Genomic DNA, 26,730 nt, shown 5'->3' on the forward strand with positions numbered 1-26,730 from the left:
AAGAGAGAAAGAGAAAGAAAGAAAGAAAGAAAGAAAGAAAGAAAGAAAGAAAGAAAGAAAGAAAGAAAGAAGAGAGAGGAAGAGAGGAAGGAAGAAGGGAAGGAAGGTAGGAAAAAAGGAAGGAGGGAAGAAAAGGTTGGAAGAAAGAAGGAGGAAAGAAAGTTCTAATCAGTGTAAAACTGACACCAATGGCTAAGCCTATACATGTCTCCTAGTCCACTGAGTCCACATTTTCCTTAATTCTTTAAGAATATAATACATTAAATTTCAATCACATTACAATCTCCCAAATCTTCCAAGACCCACCCCTAATTCCATAGACTTCAATTTTTGTGTGCTTCATTTTAAAATCCATCGAGTCAGTGTGATTAATGTTGACTCTGTATCCTTGGGTGTAGCCAACCCATGTTGTGTTCCTCCCACTATGAATGACACCCTTGTAACAGGTAGCTCTCCTCCATCCCACAGCCGTCATTTATCATCAGCTTCTCAGCTTGCTAAGAGCCTCCCGATCTGTGCTGGTATTTCAGGATGTGTCTTCTCCCTCGAGCTTCCAACCGCTCTGATGTGTGCTATTGTAGCCACCATCTGTTGTGATTTCCTATGTGCAGCTACCATCGCGTGTCTGGAAAACACTGTTTGGTTGTGATAGCTATTCACCTCTCTGGCCCTGACAATATTCCTGTCACCTCTTCCATACTGATCCCTGAGTACTGGAAGGAGGAGGTGTGCTATGTAGATCCCATTAGGGCTGAGTATTACACAGCCTCTGATCAGGTGTGGGTCCCTTGTTAATCACCATCTGCTGCGAAAGAGAAGCTCCTCTGATGGTGTGAGAGATGCACTAATCTATGGGATAAAGATAAGTCATTAGAAGTCTATTTAATGTCACGTCCATTGATAAGAGTCATAGCAGTACATTGTCCCCTGGGGCCCACAGCAGGTCGAGCCACAGGTTCCTGGCCCTCATAACAGTTGCAAGTTGGGTTCTCATAAGTGGATCAGGCCTTACATCCAATCCAAAAGTTGTTGGTTACTACCACGCCATTCATGCTGCTCTGATACCAGGGAATTTATTTTGCCTTGCTGGTGAGCATTGTAGCTTGCTGAATGCACAGCTGTGTAAAGACTGATTGCTTCCTTTCTCCTCTGATACTGTCATTGCCTCTTCCAGAAGTATAAAATCTAGCCAGTAAGATATAGCTTATTTAAATGTATTGAAATATTTGATAACATATTTGAAAGAAATTATGGATGTTGTTGCTTTAAAAAATATCTGCATTCTTTTCGTATCTGCAAGATTAAACCATGATGTTTTGTGTTCCATCATTAACTGCAGAAAGTTCCAGTCTCAAATATATAGTGTATATATACTTATGGAAAAAGAATTTTACCATTTAAAAGAATTGATGAATGAACTTGCTATGACTACATTATGCTATATTATAGGACATTTTTAGCATGCTTCTTTAGATTCATGTTACCAAGTGTAAAAATATTCTTAAATTGCTCATATATTCTGAACACTCTTGCTACATTAATTGCACATTTTAAAAGTGTGGAGTATAGAAACACTGTCTATGAATTGCATTGTTTTTGGTAAACTCAATGTCAACAACCTTATTTTGTTCTCAGTCAGGTAAATACTTCCCATTTTTAAAGAAATTCTCCCAAGGAAAACGTACTTGCTTCTACGTGTAGGGGAGCATTGAGTCTTCCATCCCGCATGCCAACTCTAGGACTCCTGGAAGCAATCCTCACAGGTTAAGGGGTTCCCTCACAGTCTCAGTTTCCTGGGACTTGTTCTACCTTTATTGGTACAATTGCTACAGTTACTACAGTGCAGCACATCCTGCTGATGTCTAAATACCGAATCACTTAGCAGTCCCTCATTGCGTAACATTATTCTCAGATATTACTCAGTTCTACTTGTTAATGTTTTATTTTTTTCTTTTCTGTAAAACTGATGTTTTTTCTCTCTCAGGCAATCCCATCTTCATAAAGTGGTTTGGGAATAATTCTCTCTGCTGTTTGTCCAATAGGTGTTGTAGAACCATCCAAACCTTCTTAAGTTTAATGGAATCCCCAAGTGGAACTCTGTCCGTTTTGTTAATATCTCATTTGGAATTTCCTAAATCACAAATTCAACTTTCTTGATAGATTGACAGTTGCTCAGTTTGACTTTTTTATCCTAAATGCCTTGTAGCACACGTGTTTTTAATAAAATTGATTAATTGTACCTGGTTTTGACATGTCCCTTTGTAAAGTGCTCACAGTATTTCTTTGCCTTTGTGCTGTCTGTAAGATACGGAGTCCTGCTGCTTCCTATGAAATTTGAGATTCCATTGCTTCCATTGATTATTTTTGTGAAGTACCTATTGTATTAGTGAACCCTAAGTTTTCATTTCAATTATATTATCTACTATTGTCTATTGTCAATTTTATTGATTTTTCTTTTAGGGTGAATATCCATAAACTATTGGTGTATAGTACCCCTTTTTCATAACCTTTCCAATATTTAGTTAAGATGGATTGTCAATTATTGAGGAAAAGATCTTTGAAAATTTTTGTTTTAGTTATGTATCTATCCACTTTCTTAAATTCTATCCATTTGATTTGGCATTCTTGGAAGTTCTAGTTTGATTTAGTTTGAATTAGTTACATTTTCTTGAGAGTTGGATCTTTTATCATCATAGAATGTTCCTTTTGTCTCTGGTGATACTGTTTATTCTGAAATTGATAACACTTAAATACAGCCACGTTATTTCCCTTTCAGTTAACATGTAAGAAAACAAGCTTACTGAACAGAAATGAAAACCGCAAAGAAAACTGGGCTGTGTTGTAACAAGCGTTGCACCTGTATCCTAAACCTAGGGCTTTAAACCGCTCAGCCATAGCATCTCCTACAATCTGCAGCCTAGGTACTGCCCGTTCATGTATGGTTCCTGCCCTTTAAATGTCAACTTGCACACCACTCTAAAGGATTTTTCTTCCACACAACAAGTGGCTGATCCACGTTCTAATCAAGTCCGCATATCTGTAACTCTCGGTGAGAAAATGCTCAACCCATTAACATGGTGTTAGTACCAGTACGCAGGAGCATAAGCGTGGCTTTCATTTTCTCTTTGTTTTCTGTTCTCATTTCCAATTTGTCCTTATTATTTGAATGCATGAATATTTCCTAAAAATTTCAGTTTTGCTTTTTTGTTACATCTAATATATCTCTGCGTGGCTACATCAAATTGGTTGTGAATATTACTATTAATATTATCAGCATGATAAAGACAGGAGCATCCTATCACTCTTCCATGCCGTTATGCCTCCAGTTTATAATATCTTTGCCTTCACAAGGTCCTTTAAATACATATGAAGGGTGTAGAAACCATAATACTGGGGTGGACTTGGCAAGAAATTTTACATATTTATCGTCAGTGTAAGGATTGATAGTAGGATAAAATGAAATAAACTTATAACTTGTACAAGTGCACATGCATTTATATCTTTCTACATTCAAGAGGGTGTCTAATTTCTGTACAAATAATTGAAGCACTAGAAAGTAAATAATTTTAAGTTGCTTCCATAAGTTCCAGTCACTATATATATTTAATTCTCTTTCCAAAATTATTCAGTTACTTATTTCATGTTTGTCTTACAAATATTAGCATAAAACTATTTCTCAATCACTGTCCGAAATATAAGGAACTAATAGTTCCATCATGATGATCCAGCTCAGAAGACAGAGATGGATAAGTCACTTTCACATGAGATTCAGACGGCTTCCGGTATGACATGCCTTTGGGGTTGAGTCGTAAAGAGTGTGTAGAACATATGAGTGTGCAGAAAAGTATTCCAGACAAGGAAACACTTGACAAGAACAAAATCTAGAAATATATAGGGTTCCAAATAAGCTTTGAAAAGCCATAGGCTCCTACAGTTAAAACTCAAAACAGAAAGAATGTTGACAATGAGATTTGGGGGAAAACCAAACAGAACAATGTGTGTTTGGACAATCGGGGACGAATATGCCGTAGTTCAGTGTTTTAAGTCAGGTCAGGCCTGCAGATGTGTGCCCAAAGAAGAAGCGATAGAGCCTTATCTCAGTCACGCTTTACCCACACCTTTCAATCTTTTCCTGCTTTGACTGAACCACATAGTTCTTTGCTGGTGGTGACTTCCCCACAACAATGTGGTAGTCTTTCTTTTTCTCCTTGGTGCCACTCATCCCACCTACAAACACTGATAATCTTCAATTTCTCATGTTATCAAATGCATCACTGGAGTAGGAGAGCAAAATAATACCCTAGCCTGATAACTCCAACCTGTCACCAGGAAAGTGCACACCCTGGCTTGAGCACTCAATAAATGATAAGTAGTGTTACGGTCACAACAGCATTTTTTTTCATACAGAGGAAGGAAGCTTTGGAATAAACAGAAGAGATACGATAGCCCAGATGTGCAACTGTATTTCTAAACAGAAGTAGAAGAATTAATCAGTTGTGAATGCCGTAGAAAAGTCACCTAAATTTGGCCATCTTGATATTTTTTTCTATTTATAGTCAGGCAAACACAGATAACTGCATTTAGTTACAAAGAATACCTCTACAGTACAATAATTATCAGGTTGGTTCTGTAGCCCCAAAAGAATCTTTTCCTGGGAGAAGCTAATATCACAATATCCAAGACTACAATAAGCTTGAAATCACTGCTGCATTTCTACACAGCAAGATAAAGTTCTTATGCAGGGGATAGTGATGAGAAAACACTGCCATCATCTGCATATTTCTATAATCTCTAGCAAAAAAAATTAATACCTTTACAGCTGAGTCAAATCAAAAGAAAATCAAGTAATAATGATGATGGTGATATTAAATAAAGTATTTTCTAAGCAGCTGAATGTATGCTGTGTTATCTCCTTTATTTCAGCCTGACATCCATTACTCCTGGAATTAGAAGGAAAAGGGTATGTGCTACTTCCTCTTACCCTGCTCACTATAGAAGGCTGGTGATGATCATTTCTGATGTTGATTAAGACGCTTTGGGTTAGAAAATCAAAACTACGTCTATCTGCCTTCCCGTTAACTTTTCAAAAAAAAAAAAAAAAAAGCAATGGATGTTGTTTGTGTAGGGAATTCTAATTTCAGTCTTCTTAAAGTCGCTGAAAAGTAGGCTCTATAGCATAATATGTACTATCCTTTAAAGATGTGTATGGATGTTAGTGGTTTTCACAAACACTGGTTTTCTAAACTAAAGGAAATAAGTATATAAAGAAAGAAATACCAAAAACATTTTCTGTGGATGCTGGAGAGATAGTTCAGCAGTTAAGAACATGTGTGACTGCTTCAAATGACCCATGTTTGATTTTCAACTCTGCCCCCAAATTTTTTATGGTGGTTCATTACTAGCAGTAACTCCAGCTACAGAGGCATCCATACCTGTGGATTCACACACACACACACAAACACACACACTCACACACATATACACGTATGGGCACACATGTGGGCACAAATGTACACAGACACAAACACACATAACTGAAGATAATAAAAACAAATTTTTAAAATTCTCATCGATAAGAATTTAAAGTTCATGGATCAAACTTCTGTCGTAAGCCAAAGGTGAATTCCAGCTGTTTTCTCCCAAGTCTGATAATGAGTGCTGGTAAATCAGAACCTTTGAGTGATATTAAATTTAAAATACAGGAATGAAGGCAGAAAGGCTGGGAAAATTAGGTACATTTTGTAATTTCCAAGCAATGTAATTTTTCAAGGTTGAGAAATGCATTTTAATCCCCTATAGGAATCAGCAGACTTTCAGTTTCCATAGGGTTATAACTCAGATTTTGATATTTTTGGCTTAGAACAATGGAGCAGGCCTTCATTGCTTCCAAGTTTTTCCACATCCTCTTTCATACCCACACTGCAGTGACTGAGAGCACTCTGGGTGATTTATACAGAATGAAATCACTGCAAAAGATTTACAACTGAATGCTTTGCATGTAAAAATTTACAAAGCTCAAATCCTTTAAACCAGCGAAGACTTCTGTAATAGAAAGCAATAGCTCAGCAAGTAATGCATATTCCATGCTCTGGCGGCTCACTGTATGACATTATCAATATGGAATGGAAGAAGCTCCAGAATTCACAGACTCTGGACTGTCTAAGCAGATAACTAAGGAATATAAACATTTCGAGTCTCATAACACTCAGGTAGTGTTTGTTCTCACACATGTGCATTTCATCTACTTCCCAAGCTGACGGAGAGAATGTCAACCTTCCTAGACTTCAAGTTGTTGGAAACACTCACAACTCTGACAACCAGTAAATGATGAATAAGAAGACTCAATACTTGAAAATACACATGTATCTTATGGCCAAATCTGCTTTTGTCAGTCAACACAAATAATATTTAAAGACATAAAATAATTTTTTTATTTATTTTCACAGTATTGAGAATGAAACTGAGGGTCTTTTTCATGCTAAGAAAGTGCTCTAACACTGATCTATCCATCTGTCTATCTACCAATCATCTATTGTGTGTGTGTACATGTGTGCATGTGTGTGTGCATGTGCATGTTTTTGTGTGTATGTAAACAAACAATCTCAGCTGTCATTCCTCAGGTGTTATCCACTATTTGTTTGTTTGTTTATTTGAGACAGGATCTCCCACTGGCCTAGAAGTAACCAAGAAGGCTAGGATGGCTTGCCAGTGAGCCCTAAAATCTCCCTATCTACGCCAGCTAAATGCTGTGATTACAAACCCAGGTCAACATGGTCATATTTTTTTTACAAAAAAAAAAAAAATGTGAGTTTAGAGGATAAAACATGTCTTTCTGGCAGTCACCTTATTTAACAAGGTACTTTCCTGTCTATATCTTTGGGAAAAAAAACTGCTTGAAGTCTGAAACAATTCCATAGCACAAGCCGGTCAAATAGAAGGCCTAGTGTTACTTAGGAGGAAAGCATCAAAGAAGTGTGAGGGTTAGGAACAAGCTTCATAGCAGCCCTAAGCTGCTGGCAGAAAGAAAGTAGATAATTCCTTGGTTCTTTCAATAGATCCACTTTGTAGATACTTACCAATTATTAAGATAAAAAATATTTTAGTTCAAATAAAAAATTTTATTTATCAAGCAAATTTATTTTTGTTCTTTGCTATTATGATTAAAACAAATAGAACCCACAGAAGATCGCCCATCTTCTATATTCCCTCCCCTGCAGTTCCTCCCCTATCCTGCATAACACTAGTCCTTCCCAGTGTTACCAATTCAGGAGCTCGTTTTGCTTTCTCTCTTTAACCCGCTGATTCCATTGAGTGTTACCAGTATGCGTGTGAGTTATTGGAACATGGGTTGCGTTTCAGAAGCCCTGTACTTGAAAATAATACTTCCAAATTTAATCTGAAGAACTGGTGAGATGCCTCATTGGACAAAGACACTTGGCTTAAAAGAAAAATCCAAGAGACTGGAATTCAATCCCCGAAACCCACAGAGCGGACAAAGAGAATAAGCTCCATGTGCTGTGGTACATGGTACGTGTGCACTCGGACTACAGTACCAACACATGGTAACAACAATAGATGGCAAAAGACTAAACACAGTATGGAGTACACTTTCCACTTTTCTCTTCTTGTCTGTTTCCTTCAGAGCTTACGCACTTTTCAGTCTTCCTTGATGAGCAGACTTAATAAGGTTTGTTTTGTCCTGATGTATATCTGAACTAGGGAAATGCTAGATAAAAATCTGTAAGTATTTACTTTAAAGGAGTTCTTTGATTAAGAAAAGTCATAGTAAATTATGAATCCAGAATGTTCTGAGAGCAAATACCCAAGCAAATAAGAGGATACAACACTGCAAGCCAGTAAACCCGCATTAACCAAGTGCTTGCCCCTGACTATTCAGTAATGAGTGGATCTCACTAATTAATGTTCTCAGTGAAGATCAATTAGTATTTAGATCAAAGAAAAATGCAAAAGATGAGGCCAGTCTAGGCTACAGAAGTACTCCCAAGCCAGCCTTGGCTATAAACCCGACTTCCAAAAACAATAAAATTATAATATTAAGTAATTTAAAGATGGCAAATTCAATTATGGGCTGAGAACTCCTTCCTGTCCCCTTCAGAGTCTCTGTTTTTTCACAAACCAAGCTTTCTTCTTAGAGTTTTGCTCTGTGAGCTTCCATCTTGGCTTCCTCATACACTTTGGTGAGTCAAGGTTTGAGGTTTGTTTGAATATCTGCCTTTATGCTGTCTGCTCGACTATATATCAGGTGTGCAGACCCAACTATGCCCCCTCTTGCATATCATATCCACTTCTAAAAATTTTTATTTTCAAGGTTGAAGCAAAAGTGACTTTTGTTTTCCTGGAAGTCTCCTGTTTCAAAGGGCTCAAAAGTGATTTGTTTGTTTCAGAGGAAACGGAGACCATTTGGCGATGACAGATTTATTGGTTAAGTGGACATCATACAAAGCACTCCGCTTACAGCTCAAGCTTCCCCTAACCACACTCTAAATGTTCAAGATAATGTGTGTTTTGGCAAATCAAACCCATTCAATTCAATATAGTCACTTTTCTGAATATGCATGTTTTCCCCCATATACCTGAAGAAAAGCAAATGGGTTACCCTAATTTAGGAAATTAGAAACTGGATGAACTGGTAACAATCAATACATTTTGGAAATAAGATAATGTAGGAGAGCTGACATTATTGAGAGCCCAGAGGAAACACCCCTCCATATTCCAGGTTATAAAGAATGTTCACAAATGTAAGTATTATATATTTGTATTATATATTAGTCATGGATGATATGTTTGTAACCCTTTAATTTTTTTTTATTTATTTATTTTTTTTTTTGTTTTTCGAGACAGGGTTTCTCTGTGGTTTTGGAGCCTGTCCTGGAACTAGCTCTTGTAGACCAGGCTGGTCTCGAACTCACAGAGATCCGCCTTGCCTCTGCCTCCCAAGTGCTGGGATTAAAGGCGTGCGCCACCACCGCCCGGCTTGTAACCCTTTAATTAAGACTAGGCTTATATCCCAGAAAGGTCCAGATTTCTATCTGCTCTGGAATAGCTGATCACTTTTTACCAAGGAGACGATTTCACACAGAAAGGACAGTAATGCCTTGTCAGAGAAACCTATTCCTTCCAGAACTAGTTTAAAATAAACTAATAGTTTTAAAATATTTAAAATAAACTAGTTTAAAATTAAAAAAAAATCTGTCAAACTGCTCCTTCCTGTGTTTCCACATCAGTAAACTAGCACCTGAATCCTAGCAGGAAGGGTCTAGGAGAACAGATCCATACATTAGCACAAGCCATGGGAGGTTAATCATCTCTAAAAGTAAAGTTTTAGGCATTTGGTATCTTCATAAACAAAAGAACATAACTTTAGAGAGTAAATTATATTTAGAAAGCCATGGAATGGATTTGAAGAACAATGGCACTTTTATACACTGTTCTCAAGGCTGACACTCCGATCCTCAATTTTCTCATCCTTAAGACAACAAGAATAACTTTGGTTTCAAAGTCTTTTCCAACTTTTCTTATTTTACTTTGCTGAAGACAAAACTACAGGCCTTGCACATAGAGGTCAAGCTCTCTACCACTGAGCACTATATACTTGTAGAATAACATTTTGAATTAGAATAACATTTGAATTTTGAATATATTTACTTTTTTCTCAATGACTCGCACAAAAAGTTTGGTGCATTGTACAAAGGAAGAATTAAGAACATTAACAATAATTCTCTAGAAACAGACTTCATGCATAGTTGTGGGATCCAAAATCATACCTACATTTGAAATTATTATATAACAGAGTCATAGTCCAGAACTGGTGGATTGTCATACATATAAATACATGTGGGAAAGGGTGAGAGTAATTGACACAGGTATATCTTTTTTTCTGAAGTCTTATATTCTATGAAGATTTGAACATCTGTAGTGGGTTATTTATCACATCAATGCAGCCCTTGTTCCTGTATTCATCCCCAGGAGCATGTGGGGTGTTTATCAGTCTCAGTGTACCCTCCGCAGTGTGAAGGAGCAGATATTCATACTGGAATCAGTGTTCTTGGGGAACAGCAAGCCCAAGAAAGCAGCCGTTGCAGAGGTGTTGGCTGGATTGAGACAAGCTATGATATGATCCTAATGACCATCCCTTAAAATAACCTTCTCAACCGAATTGCTAAGTAATCCAATTCTGATCCTAAGTACTAATGCCACTCCCTAAGGTTAAAAGGCAATTCAAAATAAAGTGCTTCAATTATAAGGTTTAAAATAATAAAATTCAAAATATCTGCAGAAACAGAGGAAAATGTGGGAAAGTGTTTACATCTGTCCATTGAATAACACAACCATTTTATGAGGAAATCCTTAATAACATTTTACTTGTGGCTGCTGTGTTGGGTGAACCCTCACTAGCTCAGTACCTCTTTAGGACATAGTTAAATTACGAATCCATTTCATCCCAGTCTTTTTGAATAACATATTTAAATTTCCTGTTGGTTTCATTTGGCTTTTTTATGTCCAGAATTTTCAAGGCAAGTGATTCAATGTGGAAATTATCTATTTATATTCTGTGTAGGCAGGCACTTAAATTACTTCATTCAACATTGCACTTTCCAGTCCTTGATAGAGATGTTTCATGACTGTGCTTCTAAGGGTATCTTTTTAAAATTATATTATCTTACCTATGCTTAATTGAGTCTAGGAAAAAAGCAATAAGCCACTAAAAATTGGGAATAAAAATAAATGTATTAATCCAAAACAGATTATCACATCCCCACATTTGGTTGATGAGAGCTACCAATAACATGAGTGAAGTCTCAGCAAAAAAAGGAACTCATAAATTTCAGTCACTGTAAACCAGTAAAATGTTCCCCTATCCTTCACTGCCAATAAAACTTTATTGCAAATTATATTTGGTCTGGACTTACTCTCTTCCAAAAGAAGCTTTATAAAGATGATATCTGCTTTGACAGTGTGTGAATGTGAGTATGTGTGTGTGTGTGTGTGTGTGTGTTCACATATGTATCATGCTTTCTGTGTCCTTTACAATATCCTGATTGAATGTTGTCATCAACATCTTCTGTCTGCATTTTGATGAATACTTTCAAGTCATCAGTGTGTCTAACATGAATGTACCCAGGAATTTTTTTACATCATCTTTTATACCACAGATTGTTAGCAGTTCAATCCTCAGTTAATTCCCAATTGTCCTCTATTAATAAATACCTTCTCTGATGAGCAGCCTGTTCCCCACTGGCACGGAGCTCTGTGGCTATGGCAGTTTATTGAGTAATGTGTGGCCACAGCCCAGATGCCTCACAGTATAGACCTGGAATTCCCATAGTTCACTCTTGCCTACAGCCGCTGCCTCCTCATGCCAAGATGAACAAGCTACCCTTAATGTCTGTCTCAAAAGAAAAATATAAAAAGTGAAAACACTCCCTTCGCCACTTCTGCTTCTTTATAGCTACCTGACCTGCAGTTTTGGAATCCAGACCAAAGTTGAACAAAGATGGCATCTTTTGAGAGATTTTTATAGTTAATAATGCTCTGTCGTTAATTGCCACTGTCTGATTTTGTTAAGTTTTCATGCTTTCTCCCTGGAAAATCTAGCCTCGTTCCTGGCATGCTCCCCACCCTTTCCCAGAAAAATGTTCTCCTCCCCTTCCCTCTAGAGGCCTAAAAGAATCTCCCTAGATGACCTTACATTTTTAATATGCTTTTATTATTTTATTCTCCACTTCCAAAACTATAAGTTTTATAGTCAGGCCCATTGTTGCGATGTGTTTATTTTTCATTTTGATTGCATATTTATTATTTAAAGATTTAATATCTCTTACTATGTGTTTATTCTGATAATTGCCCAAGTTCTAGATGTCTATGTATATATGTACATATATATAAACTAAATATACATATATATATATATATATATATATCACTCAACTAGTAAAAGTTAAGATGCCACAAATATATTTTATTTCAATCAATAGTTGATTGACAAAATAAACATTTCTACAAACGTCTTTCAGGAAAGCAGTCAGTATTTTTTTTATATATATTTTACTGTCAGATGTATTTTTGGGAGAACTAGCTCTTATAGACTAGGCTGACCTTAATTCAACTCACAGAGATCCACCTGACTCTGCCTCCCAAGTGCTGGGATTAAAGCTGTGCACCACCACCACTCAGCAGTGTCAGACAGTGCAGATGTGTTTAATCTTCTTGTAGTATTTGATTTCTCATAATTTCTTTCATTGCTCGGAGGTTCACATTCTCATTGCCTCTTTACCAACTAAATGTTAAGCTTGGTTCGACCTTTCTGGTAGATTCTGTACTGATGGAGGAGTTAATTTCATTGTTTAAATAAAGAAACTGCCTTAGCCCTTTAATGAACAGAAAATTAGGTAGGCGGAGTAGACAGAACAGAATGCTGGAAGAAAGAAGCCGAGTCAGTGAGTTGCCATGATTCTCCCACTCCAGACAGATGCAGGTTAAGATCTTTCCTGGTAAGCCAGCTCGTGGTGCTACACAGAATATTAGAAATGGGTTAGATCAATATGTAAGAGCTAGCCAATAAAGGGCTAGAACTAATGGGCCAGGCAGTGTTTAAAAGAATACAGTTTCTGTGTAATTATTTCCGGTAAAGCCATGTAGGTGACTGGGTGCCGGGGCCTCAGCCCCGCCGCCGCTCCTACTACTACACTGTACCTGCCCTGCCCAGCTCATAAGTAAGTAGCCATAGGTGGGAACTGAATGCTTGAATCTATCAGTTGAATTTTTTTTTATCTTACGTAATTTACAATTGAATAGTCACAGGTAGCCAGTTGCTACTCTACTACATAGCTTGCTGTTAGGGATTAGTGCATATTTGCAATTATTTCCTGAGAATCTTTTGGACTATATTGATAAACCATGTTTACCATGGCCTTCCACGTGCTGAAAGGATGATGTGCAGAACTTTTCATTTTTTGACACAGATGCACTGGATAGGTAGTTCTCAACATTGGCCAAACACTGGAACCTCCAGGGAACGTTAAAAGAATAATATGCTTTATTATTTCTTTGATAATTTTTATACAACATATGTTGATCATATTCACATCCACTCCAATCTCCAAGGTTTCCCACATTCAATTTCTCTTCCCTGTCCTTTCTGCCATGATGTTCTCTGTGCCCCAGGGGTAAGTGTGTGGTGTATTGCTTGGAGAGGCAAGCCCATACTCAGTTATTCTCTGCCTTTCAACTAGGTAAGGCTTGGTGTACTGATCGTAGTCTTTAATCCCAGCACGTGGGAGGCAGAGGCAGGTGGATCTCTGTGAGTTCAAGATCGGCCTGATTTAGAAGAGCTAGTTCTAGGACAGGCTCTAAAGCTCCTATGAAACCCTGTCTCGAAAACAAAACAAAACAGAATAAAACAAAACAAAGCACACCCTTCTTTGATGGCAGGGGAGGGGGCGTCACTTACCCATGGTATACGTTTAATAACAATGAGAGTGCAGTTAGACTCTCTTGGCTTAGGGAAGTGCAATGCTCAGCTCATAGAAACTGGGTTCTATGGTCTAGCAGTCACGGGGTGTCATGGAAGTTTACAACCTAAACCTAAACTCCTTCCTAGTGAGGGAACCTGAACCTCAATCTGAGAGCTGCATGTTACCGAAACACCTCAGAACTTTTTGAAAAATGCCAATGTCCTACTGAAACAATAAGCTTTGTCTGAAAACCATCGATAGCATGCAGTGGAAAGGAAAATGGCATAAAGGAAGTTCCACATGCCGTGCGCTGGTGAATATTGAAAATACGAATTGTGAAGGCTCATCTTTCCATTCTCTGTTCGTTTACTACTGTGAATTCCAATAATCAATGAAACAAGGGCTGCCTCTACTTCATCTTGATCCTGTTAGGAGGAGGTCAACATTTCTGTGAAGTCCATAACCATTGCACTGTGACACCAGTATTGGGAGCTATTGGCATAGTTACAGAAGTGCCACAGAGCCAAGGGAGGACGCATGCAGGGCAGAGTCACCTGCTGCCTAGCTTGACATCCTAGGTGTGATCCCTGAGACAGACATGATGGAAGGAGGGACCCCTGAAAGCTACTCTTTGATCTCCAGTCATGACACATATGGACACACGCACATGCACACACACACCCCAAATAAATACATAGATAAATAAATGTAATTTTAAGAACCTGTGCTATACTTATGAAGTGTGAGGATTTGATTTTTACTTTTCATTATTAATTAAAGGAAAGAGATAATGTTAGTATATGTGTCATGGACAACAGAATTAAAACAAAAACAAAACTAAATCCGTAGCCAGAAATGTAATGTATGGTGCGCTGAGTTTTAATTTTCTACAGAATAAATTCTGACTTGCTTGATGTAAGTAGTCTTATTGCTAATTTTCTCTTCACCAAATTGTGACTGAGTGAAATACCATGTTTGCAGTCATGTATCAGTTTGTGCACTGCACACCATCACTACTTCTTTATCATTTTATTTTACACATGAGTACTGTATTTAAATCCGCCATTTCTACTCTATCCCTCCCTGTAGATCTCCTCATGTACCCTGCCACTACCTCTCAAATGTGTAGCCTCTTCTTTATTATTGTTGCATATTCTAAATACAACCACTAATAGACACTAGTTTTTAGGATTATGTTCCAAGTACTGATGATATAATTTTATGTAAAATGTATTTTGACATATAAGTTCTATCCTAAATAAATGCGTACATGGGACTTTAAATAAAATTGATTATACACAAAACTTAGTACATGCAAAGTAATATATCTATGAGAGACATTATTCATTCTATGTGTTGAGGTTGATAACTGAATACCTATATTGTAAATATAGAATTATCGCAAGTTCATACCGAATTCCAAGCAGAGGAACACTAATAGCATTTAAATATCCCTGTATGCTATAGATATTGAATACCTGCACATAGAATATTTACTCCAGGAAATCTCCAGAAAATAGCTAAATTAAACCTGAATTACAACAGTAGGAAGGGAACAGGTACAGGGACTGATGGTGCTTTTTGTCCATCTGTGTGTTTTGAAACACTGACAGCGCACAAATCACACATCTGGTGGGCAAGACAAGGGCAGCAGCTGAGATCATCACACGGAAGTCACTCTTATTAACTAAGGCTTAACTTCTGAAGGTGTAGCAAGATGGTAGAGCACTTGAATGCATGTGAGAGGAGAGGCGAGCCTTTGATTCCCAGCACTACACACACACAGGCACGCACACACACACAGAGGCATTCACACACACGTGTGCAAATAGAAGTGAACATTTTGTGTTTTTTGAAATTGGCTCTGTTTAGACAAGAAATTGAAAAAGAATCCAAGGGAAAATTACTCCTATTTTTCTACTAAATCTGTGTCTTAAGAGAATTAAAGACTCAAATAAGCAAGAGAGGTCAGTGTTGCTGTAGTTCCGAGGCTGTAGTTTGACTGTATTCAAAAGAATAGGTGAACCCAGCGTTTTCTAGGAGATAGGTGAGAACAAGACAGGAAGGGATCAAGGAAACCATTTCCTGTTAGAACAGATAAAATGGATGGTTGGCACTGGTTTTAGAGGTTGTGGCTAATTCTAAAATCAATATAGGTAGAAAGAAAAGGAAGGCAACAGACTAGAGAAAGTAAACAATAAAACATTTTTTGCAGTATAGTAAAACACGATTTAAAAAATTACTTAAAATTTCAAAACAGAAATTTGTTTTTCAAATCTGAAGTGGTTACACAAATGACTGTAAATATCTATTATTTGCAATGGCCCACCTGTACATGACATGTGTTTGAAATACAGCATGCTGAGTTATATTGTGTGAGGTGTCAAAAACCCTTACAATTCTTTTCTCACTGTGAGGAAATACATAGCTACAAAATCAAGCTAAGACAGTTTACCAGTGTCTATATTCATAAAAGGAGGATAAAAAGTAACCAAGATAATTGTGAAGTTCAGAGAAAAACTATTCTCACCTAAGGAGAGTGTTTGACCAAATTACCTTCTGTTAACTGATGGTGAAAAATATTTTTACTGGGAGACTAAGTACTTAAGGTTTGTGTTTGAGATTTTCCTTGTAAGGGTTCGAGGCTGAAGTTGGGCTCTACAAATCAACTACCCATCACTAGGGCAAAGGGCAAATATGACTGAAGTTTCCTGGGCACAGCCTATCATTACCTAAGGTAAGCCCTTTCAGAGCTGGGTCCTGATTTGAGTTCCTCTGAGCACCGTAGTCCAGAGCTCAGTGAACTGTTTAACAGTTGAAGTTTATAATGCACCAAGTAAACGGAGAATCCAATCCATCTCTGAAATCAGGGTGGATGAAATGTTCTATGCAACCAGGGCTTTCCTGCTGTTGCTAAATCATTGAGGATTTAGTTACTTTTCTCTCTACTTCCATGTTCTTTGGGGAGCTAAAGAGCAAGCACTCATTTCAGAAAGTCACTTTCCAGCAATTACACAGTTGAGAATTTGACAACTTTGAAAGAAATTAATTCTTCATTGAGATTTTAATATTATATTTTACAATATTCAGATTTAATGCTATTATTATTCAAAATGAAGTGCTAAAGACCATCATCTATAGGAACATAAAAATTTTTCTATGAAGTGTTTCTGAATTTTCCACGTTGAAATGTGGGTTTCAGAGATGAAATAAATTAGATAGAGTGTGCGTAACTTTACCTGTTTTTAGAGGGTTAAATGTTAAGTGTTCAGAACTTAATATTTCAGGGAGTTCGGTTGTCCTGTGTGGTCTTTACCTGAGCCGTATTTCTCAGGAACATAACTATACTGTGTGTGCATTTGTGTAAAACTTCATTCTTTGTTTTTTTCCAGTATTATAACATTATTGGAAACAGGTTTACTAAAAGCAGCAGGAAATATCCAAGAACAGGCGGTAAGCAGTTGAAGTTGCAGAATGAGAAATTCTTGCATAGCCTGACAAAATCTGTCTTATATTTCAAGAAGATGCCACTAAAGTTATTCTAGAGACTGGCAGACTGTTTCCAGTTTGTAGTAATCACGTGGGCTAGCAATGCTTAGTAATCCAATGTCTATAATAAATGAAAATAGGTGTCATAACGGGTTGTGGGTACAGGTTGCAAACCCACAATGTGACTGTCCTTTTCCTAGATGATAAAATAGTAAATACTACTTAAAGAACTAGACATTGCTGCCTCATGCATGCTCATTCAGCTCATTTCCAGGGAACCAGGGCACAGTGGGGTTATATTTCTGCCAACAGTCATCTAGTATGCCAGTAAAGGAGTTTGCTTTAGCTGTGTGCACCTTGAGTCTCCTCTCCATGCTCTTCTTTGTAGCCTGAGCTGCAGGAGGCTTTTTATCCGCAAGTCCCCTGTGCTTGAACACATCAGTATTTCTAGCTGTGAGCAGCAAGACTAAGAACTCAGAGGATATAAAACTTGGTGATGGGCACTCACATGAGATCTCAGTCTTCAGAGGAGGCCTCCACCCTGAGGCAAAGATTGGCCTTCAGCAAAGGCTTCCGATTTGTCACCTGAGGTGAGAGCAGCCTGTTGGGTCCTCATTGCAACCAGACCCTGGTGATTCTTCCTTTCCTGTTGCCTCCCTGCTTTCCATGTTAGATACCACCACTCATCAGCAAATTATCAACAGATCCGCCTCTGGAGTGTGCCGGTGCCAGCCCCTTCCTTGTCTGATATGCTGAGAAAAGACTAAGACAAGTCACTTGTGATTTATTAACTGCTGACTATGTCTGCAAACACAGGAAACAGCATTATCACTTCTTTATACTTCCCCAAGCATGGATGTCTCCTAGAGTGAGTTGGACAAAGCTCCACTTCCTAAAACCTAACTGTCCTAGAAGAACAAGCATCTATAATTTTCTAAACTTTGGATGTGGATGTTCACAAAGCGGTAACTCTGGAAATGTGGGCAGCAGCAGGCTCCAGGCGTGGACGCCTGAACTCTGGCTCTCCTGGCATTTCAGACTGTCTCAATCGTTTACATCTACATTCTGCCGCGTTTAATACAGCCAGACCCGTTTACATTTTCAATGAGAAAAAAGACCCTCTTGTGTAAACACAGCTTACGGTTGGGGAGATTTTAATTGTTGAAGGCAGTAAACATACTGAGAGCTTGTTTTACTTTTGAAAAATATTAAATAGGGAAAGATACCTCTTGATATCAATATACTCTGTCAGAAAGCCGTTTCCAAGAGTCTTGCAATATGAGGTTCATTTGCCAACTCACTGATGTTTTACAAAAATCACAGCAAAGTTTACTCACTTAGTGCCTAGAGGTTTGGATGGAACAAATCAATTTTTCTGAGGTTTATTGCTTAGCTACTAAAATGAATGCTTTGTGGAGTATTCTTTGCATTCATTTAATAAGAGACCGCACCCGTTGTCCTTGCTTCCACTTATTAGGAATACACCTCTATTTTGTTTGCTGACAATTATCACACCAATGTTCCCTGTGCAGTCCAGACAGCGCAAGTGGTTCAGCAGACTCTGTGTACGTTTTACCTCTGCATTTGCAAGCAACTACAACATTGCAGCAGTAAGTGCGTTTGGGTGTCATTTTTGGCTGGGCTTTACGGCTATGTTTTCAAAAACTAAAATCTAGGCTTCTAAAGCTCAACTGACACCTGCCAACTTAAGTTGGACAGTCCTGTTTGCCTGTCTCCTCCAAACCAGTGAGGTGACTTCATCTTAGTTATTTTTCAGCTCTCGATCATGTAAGATAGCTCTGATTTCTTCCCCCTTGCAGTGCTATGGAAAGCTCTTGAAGTGTGTAGAGAATAATGAGCTAGGGAAAGAGAGAAATGAAAGACAACAAACACTGCAGGGGACTTGGCAGGTCCCATTCTCCTGACTATCATTGATTACCAGTTCCAGCTTGCTGGAGTCTCCACACAGCTGGGCATGCAGCAAGCTTAATGTTTTATTTAACATTGAAACATTTAACATATTACAGCCTTTAGTGCAGAAGTGATAACTCGTGCTTACTATCATTGAGAAATTTCATTTTGAATTTTGTCTTGCTATTAATATGCATATTTATCTACAAGACGCAGTATAAACTCTAATATTGCTTTAAATGGGGCTTCAACATTTTACCTAACCCAGAACCCTCTTCCTTAACAGCTGGGCTTTCTACTAAAATAACATCTATGAAAACTAGACCCTATCAATCTAAATACCACACAAAATTAAACATTTCATACTCATAATTTTAATCAGTGCAACCTATACAAGGTTTAATTAGCAAGTTTAAAGCATCTTAAAAATCTAGAAAACCTAATGCTATGGTATTTAAAGATAATTAAAACAAATTGAATTCATGAAAAAGTGTGAAAGCAGCATTTTTCTCATTAAAGCTTTAATAAATGATCAGTTTTAGAACTATGGGTCTAACAAACATGTTACATTTTTCAGCTAATGTAAAAATTCCAAAGATTTAAATATTAAGTCTCCATTATTTACAAATATCTTAGAATAATTAACTTTTTAAGGTGATATAGCAATATATATTTATTAAAATGATTTATTAATCTTATAATATGGCTAGAATAAATAAAACAAAGAAGTTATTTTTTTAGAGCTCTTTCTTTCACACAAATCTTTTGTCAAAATGTGTAGTAACAACAAGAATTTTGCCTGGTAATTCTAGTTCACATGTAGATATAACAAAACAGTACATCTATAAAATATTTTTATAAACCCTGCAAAAAGCCAATATATAGTGTACAGTTTATAGAAAGTGAAGTACAAATTTAGAAATGTACTTACATAGAAATTATAATCATATAATACATGGGCATTTACAAGTAATGGAATAATTATAAATAATTCATAAATAATACTCTCAATTAAGGATTTTAATTATTCACTATAGAAGTAAACTAATAATTAATCTATTAGTTAATCTAAACAAACACAAATGTATATGCATACCACATAATTTTCTGTTAACTTAATGCATTTGTCCAAAAGATTTGCATTAAAATATTTTCAAATATAAAAACAATGTCTGAGTTTTGAATATAGGATCAATAGACATGTTATGTATTGGGTCTTAAGATTTGTAAAGTTCAGCCACCAATACTGTCCAACCAGTAATGAAGCTTGTCGTGTAAGCCTGGTGACCTCAGCTTAATCGCACATAAACACAGAAAAGGGATGACAAAGTTGTCCTCTGATCCCGACATGCACACAGTGACACATGGGCTCCCTCTACACATCATGTTACATACAGCACACTCGCAATGCGGCAGGGAACGCTTCTTAAGCATTTACATACTAAGCAGTGCAATTTTCTAAAAGGGCAAGCAAATGCTTTATGCTTTTAGAACAAAAGCAAAGCAGGAGGATCTTTTTTGTTTGTTTGGTTTCGGTTTTTTTGACACCAGATTTATTCTGTCTTCAAACAGGTAATGCCTGGGATATGCACTAAAGCCTAGGACCTATGGAACCATTCTGCCGCATAGAGTGAAATATCCCGCAATGATGGCCTCTGAGCCTCCCTGAGGACTGGGGTTTAGTAAGGACGGGTTTTGCTGAAAACTATGTGCTGCAATGCCCTTGCTTGAGGGCTTCAGTTCAATACAGTTACTCAAAGCAGCATCCATGAGAATTGTATGACAATAATGGTGAAAACCTCAGTGCTCCATTGTCTATATACTTTAAACATGAGTATTATTAACTCAAAACTATATTAACAACTGAAATATACAATCAAGATGTGACATCGCGTAAAGAGGTGACAGAAAAAATAACTCTTACTTCTTTTGAATTCAAAATTGAGGACTACCATTGTGGTCTGTGTTTATTTCTCTCTCTTTTTGTTTGTCTTTTCTTAAAAATAGTTTTAGTGACTCAAGTCAGTTCATAATACTATGTATTATGATACCATAATACCCACAGAAATGCAATTTAAGTGGCCAGCTAAGAACTGACACTTTTGATGTTATGATTATAATCAACGAGGAATGGGGTTATATCTGATCATTTCATTTCCCATGATAATTTTTCCTCAAAAAGTATTTTATTATTATAGAAACTATGAGGACAAATCAGGGGATGTGAAGGAAGTTGAAAATTTGAACTATAAACAATTTGAAAGAGAGACATAAATTACAAATATTACCCCAGAAAATGTCAAGCATTCTTACTCATAATTTATTTTCCAATACAATGATGTACGCACCCAGTCATTAATCAAACATAGATATTTGAAACTTATACAACGATGAGCAAATTATACTTTCTAAAATTGGATATTTAAATTTAGAGAGGGAATGTAGTCCAAATCTAATTAGATTTAGATTCTAGTTAGTATAATTACTTTTTATCTGAAATAAAATTCTAAAATTATGTTCATTCAGTTGTTCGTTCATAGACTGATGTGTCTCAAATGAACAAAGTTATCTTCCATTACATTTAGAATTGTCTTCCAAATTTCCCCAGGTATGACAAAATATTGGCCTATTTTCTATTTAGTTTTCACTTGAAATTCATATATCAGTGTGATTATGCCTTATTATAAATATAAATTCTACTCTTCAGGACCAGGATGAAGGTTATCTAAATACTGAAGGGAAATGTGTATGATGATATCATTTTTGCCTTTTGCCGTTAGTAATATGCCAACAGGGTATCAACATAGTGGTTTTAACTGATCATTTCTATAAAAATATGATTTACTTGTATAGTATCAGGATTTACTGGAGGTGAAATTGCCACCATTTCTCTTCTTGATGGATCTTTTTGAAAATTAACAAAAAATAAATAAATAAACAGATCTGCAGGGAACTGAAGTCAATTCCCATCTCTGCTCTCATGCTTCCTCTCTGCCCACTTTCAGTCTTAAAGCACTAGATTTGAAGGCTCCTGATCTGATACTAACTAAGATCACTCACTTAGATCTACGGTGCCTGCATTTGTCTTTCAAAATCAGGTCCCCATTTCAGGATGGTCTCATCTAAAATTAACACTCTAGAAAGTTCCACCATGCCATTTTATATATTATAGTTTGGAGATATTTAAGCTGTTTAAAATTCTCCTGGGTATCCAAGATCCTAAAGATTGTATTTTATTCTAAAAAAAATTTTAAAAAATTATGATCCAGTAACACAGAAATGAAAAACAGAGTTGTTTGTTTTCTTTTCAGAAAACAGGATTATTGGAATATCCAGGAAATATCACACTACAATGGCAGAATTAGGGGGAAGTAGCATTGTTCTCAGGTTATCTTGATATCAGAGACTGTTCTTTTCATTCTGTATAGCCACACACAGAGATTCATATAGTTTGTAACTAAACATTTTGTGTTATAATAACAATTTGTGACCTTAAAAATAGAATATGATTCAAAACCTATTAAAATCTACCTCCCCAAATTACTCATTAGATTTTTGAAATGAATATTGATAAAAAATTATGACTGAAAATAAAAGGTGTGCTTATCTTTGTTAAACCAAGGGTATGCAAAAATTCATGGTATATACTAACTGCATAAAAACTGGTGAGATTAACTAAATTGAGTAATTTATGCCTACTACTGTATCACCTGGTATAATTGAAGCCAAGAAGTTCACAGTATTTATAGACATTTCTCCAAATCACCTGCTTTGTACTGATTCTTTTAAGCACAACTGTAAAGTTTCAAACTTTAAGAGCTCCTTTGAAGGGCGGGCAGATGTTGGCTTGACTGGAAATGGTAGGTGGTTCAAAGTTACAAAAAGGTTTAGGATGTATAATGACCATGTCATAATTTTATATTAAAATGGATTAATTTTAAGTTTTAAATTAAATAGTGGAGAATTAACGTCTATAAACATTTACTTTTATATTGATAACTTTTGGGGGTTTATGTAAGTGTGCGTTCATACTTGTTTTCAGAACAAAAATACTGAACAGTGTTATATATTGACATTGTTGCATTATTTTACTATGGATACAAATGTAAGATTTATACACATTTTCATCTTTTAACACTATTTTAAATTTAAATTTCTATTAGAAATTAATTTAGTTCTCATACATTCACTAGCAACAGGTATGTGAAGACTTGGTTCCAACACTAGCACAGTAAAACACTGCATATATTCTCAACTGTAAATACACAATGATTGATAAATGCCTGACTATATAAATTGTTGCTACTTTGCACTATGTAATATTTATCTAATACAGTCCCAAATCTCGGATTGTGCAATATAACTTACTGGATATTTATTAATTATGAAGGTGTGTTGAAATAAATGAGCTGGGCCAAACAAGGTTTATGTACTTATAACAGAGAAGTATTATAACTGTTTTATATGCTGCTTTCACCTGGTAAGTCAAAATGTTTACACATTTTGTGTACAAATGTGTGAAATGACTCCACCTTGAAATGAATGTTCGCTGTATAAATTGAAATAGGAGATAGGTGACTTGGAGTTAAGTTTCCCTATGATCTAATTGATATTAACTTCAAGCCTGAACACAAAAATTATATTTTCAATAAGTGTACCAGGACAACTGATGTTTGCCAATGATGGTCTGTCCATGAAAACACTCAATCTAAGTCGACACTGGTGACAGTATCCTTGCTAATGACTGTTCTTGTGTTCTTGTCATCTATTACTACATCATGGAGTTGACACAAATTTCTGTTTGCTTACTTCCGTCTTCCAAACTGAGAGTCACAACAAGAAAACAAGCTTCGTCTTGCTGTGTGCTTATTCCCTGACAGAGGTGATGAGAACAAATATTAGTCAATTTTAAGTCAGTTTTAATGAAAATAACTTAAGGAAGTAATTTTTTTAGTCACACTCTCCCCGTTTCCCCAACAGAAAATAACTTGTGCCTAAACAAAAGTTCCTTCGTGTGCGGACATAATCTTTAGGATATTGGTCAAGCTAAGAAGCAGGTCACGGTTTCCCCTTGCGGGAAGAAAACTGAGTAAGTTTTTGTGGCTCTTGCTGAAGTAGCTACCAACCTGCGGAGGCCATCCAAGCATTCCTGTCCATAAATGCCCAGCCTGGGGAACCCCAGTGCGCTCTAACGCCTTCATAGAAATCTTTTCAACAGCTTAGATTTCCTATAGTAGTTAGTGATAACCACTAAACACTTTCTTGGACATAGCTAATCATTGTGGAGCATTAAAAATTCGCCCTGGAAAATCAAGATTCAACTACGAGGCTGGGAAAGAAGGGTCACCCCAGAGTGAGGCCAAGAAAAGTTTCTGTCATCTTTTAACATGATATAAAATATACAGCAGTTACTGTCATACACCTGGCCAAAATTGCTTAAAGCACTATTTTTTCCATTCTTTCCAATGCCTAGAATTAGTTTCCAACTTCCACTAATATAAGAGATTAATATAAGCAAACATTTTATTAGTTAAGCGATATCTTCCAACATTATGCACCAGGTTGCGGTGGAACTACAGAGAAAGACTCCGTTAAACAAACGGAGGAGAAGGAAAATAAGAGAACCATCCTAATCCTGAGAAATATAGCTTGGGGCTTTGATGTGGTGACCTGGAAACTTTCAGTTTCTCTGGACTGGCGCAAGACACTGAGCTTTCAGGCCCTTGGACCCACTGGGAGACTCCCAGTGCAGCTGCTCAGTTCACCCACCCCAGCTGGCCCTAAGGCATCTTCTTGCAGCGCAGTCAGAGCTGAGCTGCTGTCTGCTCTCCAGCGCATCTCCAGACTCTAAGCAACAAAGGAAGGCTTTTAGTTTCCACTTTAGGAGTCCAAAGGGTTTTGTGCTGTTTGTTTGTTTTTTCCCTGGGTTAGCAGCACGTGATTCTAATCTATTAAGAATGATCTTTCTTCAGATTCTTATTTATTGATCCACAGTTTTCGAATGTATTCCTTAAATACTTCTAGTTTCCTAGCTAATGCCCTTTCCTCCAGAAATATAGAATGCTTTTTTAAATTATTGTTGTTTCAAGCAGGATGCTATTTAAGGAACTCTGAGAGCAAAAAGTTAAAACAAAGTCAAGCTCCCCCCCCCCCCGCCCGTCCCTGAGTATTTTGTCAAATCCCAGTAAAAGCTCACGATATTGCGCAATAATCTGGAAATCCAGCTAAGGATGGGAAAAATATTGCTGTCGGAGTTGGGAGTTTGTAAGGGAAAAGCCACAAGAAGCTCACGCACGCACACAGGCACGCTCGCCCTCAGATGCAGCATCCCAAGGCTCACACCCCTCCCTAGCGAGCATAGAGCATCGACCGCCACGCTCCTTAACCGATTTTGCAAACTGTCATTCGCACTTTTTCCACCACCTCTGGAAAACTAGTTTGCGATCTTGGAGGGCTTTGAACGGCTTGGTGTAGATATATTAACCTCAGCGAAACACGTGCTCCCAAATTACAGGGCCAGAGCTGCAAGAACAGACTGGGCCACCTAGCCTGGAACACTAGGGGTTCCTTAGTTGTCTGCGATTACCTTCCCGCACCTCCCTGCCCCTTCCCAACCCAGGGAACATTCTCCCTGGGGGTCCTCTGCCCGCACTCACCTGAGCTGTCGCTTTTCCTCTTGCTGCCACTTCTCTTTTCCACCTCCGCGGGTGACAGCGCTTGGCGGCCATAGTCCCCTGGTGCGCACGCCGCCCCAGTAGGGGTGCTGGAACCCAGGCTGGATGAGTTGGAACACAGGACCGGAGGGCTGCTCCCCAGTTCCGGAGGCCCTCCCGAGTCGGGCTGCAGGCACAGGCTGTGCCTGGCCGCGCTCGGCGGGGAGGACATCTGCGGGAGGTGCCAGTTGCTCTGCAGAGCCTGGTGTTGCTGTTGCTGGTGGTGGTGATGGTGGTGATGGTGGTGGTGGTGGTGCCCCCTGTGATGCTGGCTGGCAAACATGCTCTCCTCGTTGGGGTATCCCGCGATTATGCAAGACGAGGAAGAAGTGGAGAGTTCGGGATAGGACATGTGGTCAGATCTTCCATGGAGGGCCAGAGAAGACTGCGAGAAGGGGTGCAAGCCTTGCGCTGTGGCGTGGGGGCTGCGCAAGCAGCCAAAGAGGGGGTGTTCCATGGCATGCAAGTCTGGACTTCCAGGCAGAAGACTTCACGATGGTCCCAAAGGCCACCAAGCTCTGTCACTTTTCACTGGAAATCCTAGAACTTTCTCCCCAACACACACTCCCTAAAAGCCGCACGTTTTAGCAGAGCCAGCTAATCCCAGTCCTGAGCCTTAGCGGCCAGTCTCCTGCACATATAAACACTGGGACCTGGAGGAGCTTCCCTCGCAGCTGCTCAGATGTCAAATGTGGGAGAGGTGGAAGCCAAAAGAAGGTGGTCCCAGAGAACTGCGTTCAGGGGGAAATGGCTCTGAGAGGCTATAAATAGAGTGTAATGTGAGCTGGGGGCTGGCTTAGGAGCCGGAGCTGACCACATGCAAACTACCTCCAAAACTCCCGCTCAGTCAGCGCCACCAGGCTCTCTCATTTCCAGTTCCCAAATGCTGGCAAGACAGGAGCGGCTGCTCCACGCCCGCCCGATGTTGGTAGCTTCCACGACAGCCTGTGGAGCGCCCAGAGCCTAAGTCTACAGGGCTCTGGCAATCTGTCCCCTAGACTCCCAGTGGCCAGGCACGTAGCCACTCTAGGTCTCACTAAGCCAGCATTCAGTGTTTCTCAGTCCTTGAGGGATCGATCCATCGTGCTTAGAACCAAGCTTTGTCAGCTCTTGGTGGGGGTAGGGCTGGGAGTCACCTGCAG

At 38.1% G+C, this 26,730-nt stretch overlaps 1 protein-coding gene across 1 annotated transcript in view; it reads right to left on the reverse strand.

Annotated features, from left to right (window-relative positions):
- Meox2 (mesenchyme homeobox 2) overlaps positions 1-26,299 on the reverse strand; it is a 50,052-nt gene extending 23,753 nt beyond the window's left edge. The window contains exon 1 of the mRNA XM_057782919.1: positions 25,532-26,299. Coding sequence (XP_057638902.1) covers positions 25,532-26,045 — 514 coding nt within the window. The 5' untranslated portion in view covers positions 26,046-26,299. The remainder of the gene's footprint in view (positions 1-25,531) is intronic.
- Positions 26,300-26,730: the final 431 nt, after the last annotated feature.

The sequence above is a fragment of the Chionomys nivalis genome, chromosome 10 (genome assembly GCF_950005125.1).
Source record: "Chionomys nivalis chromosome 10, mChiNiv1.1, whole genome shotgun sequence".
NCBI classification, from domain to species: Eukaryota; Metazoa; Chordata; class Mammalia; order Rodentia; family Cricetidae; genus Chionomys; species Chionomys nivalis.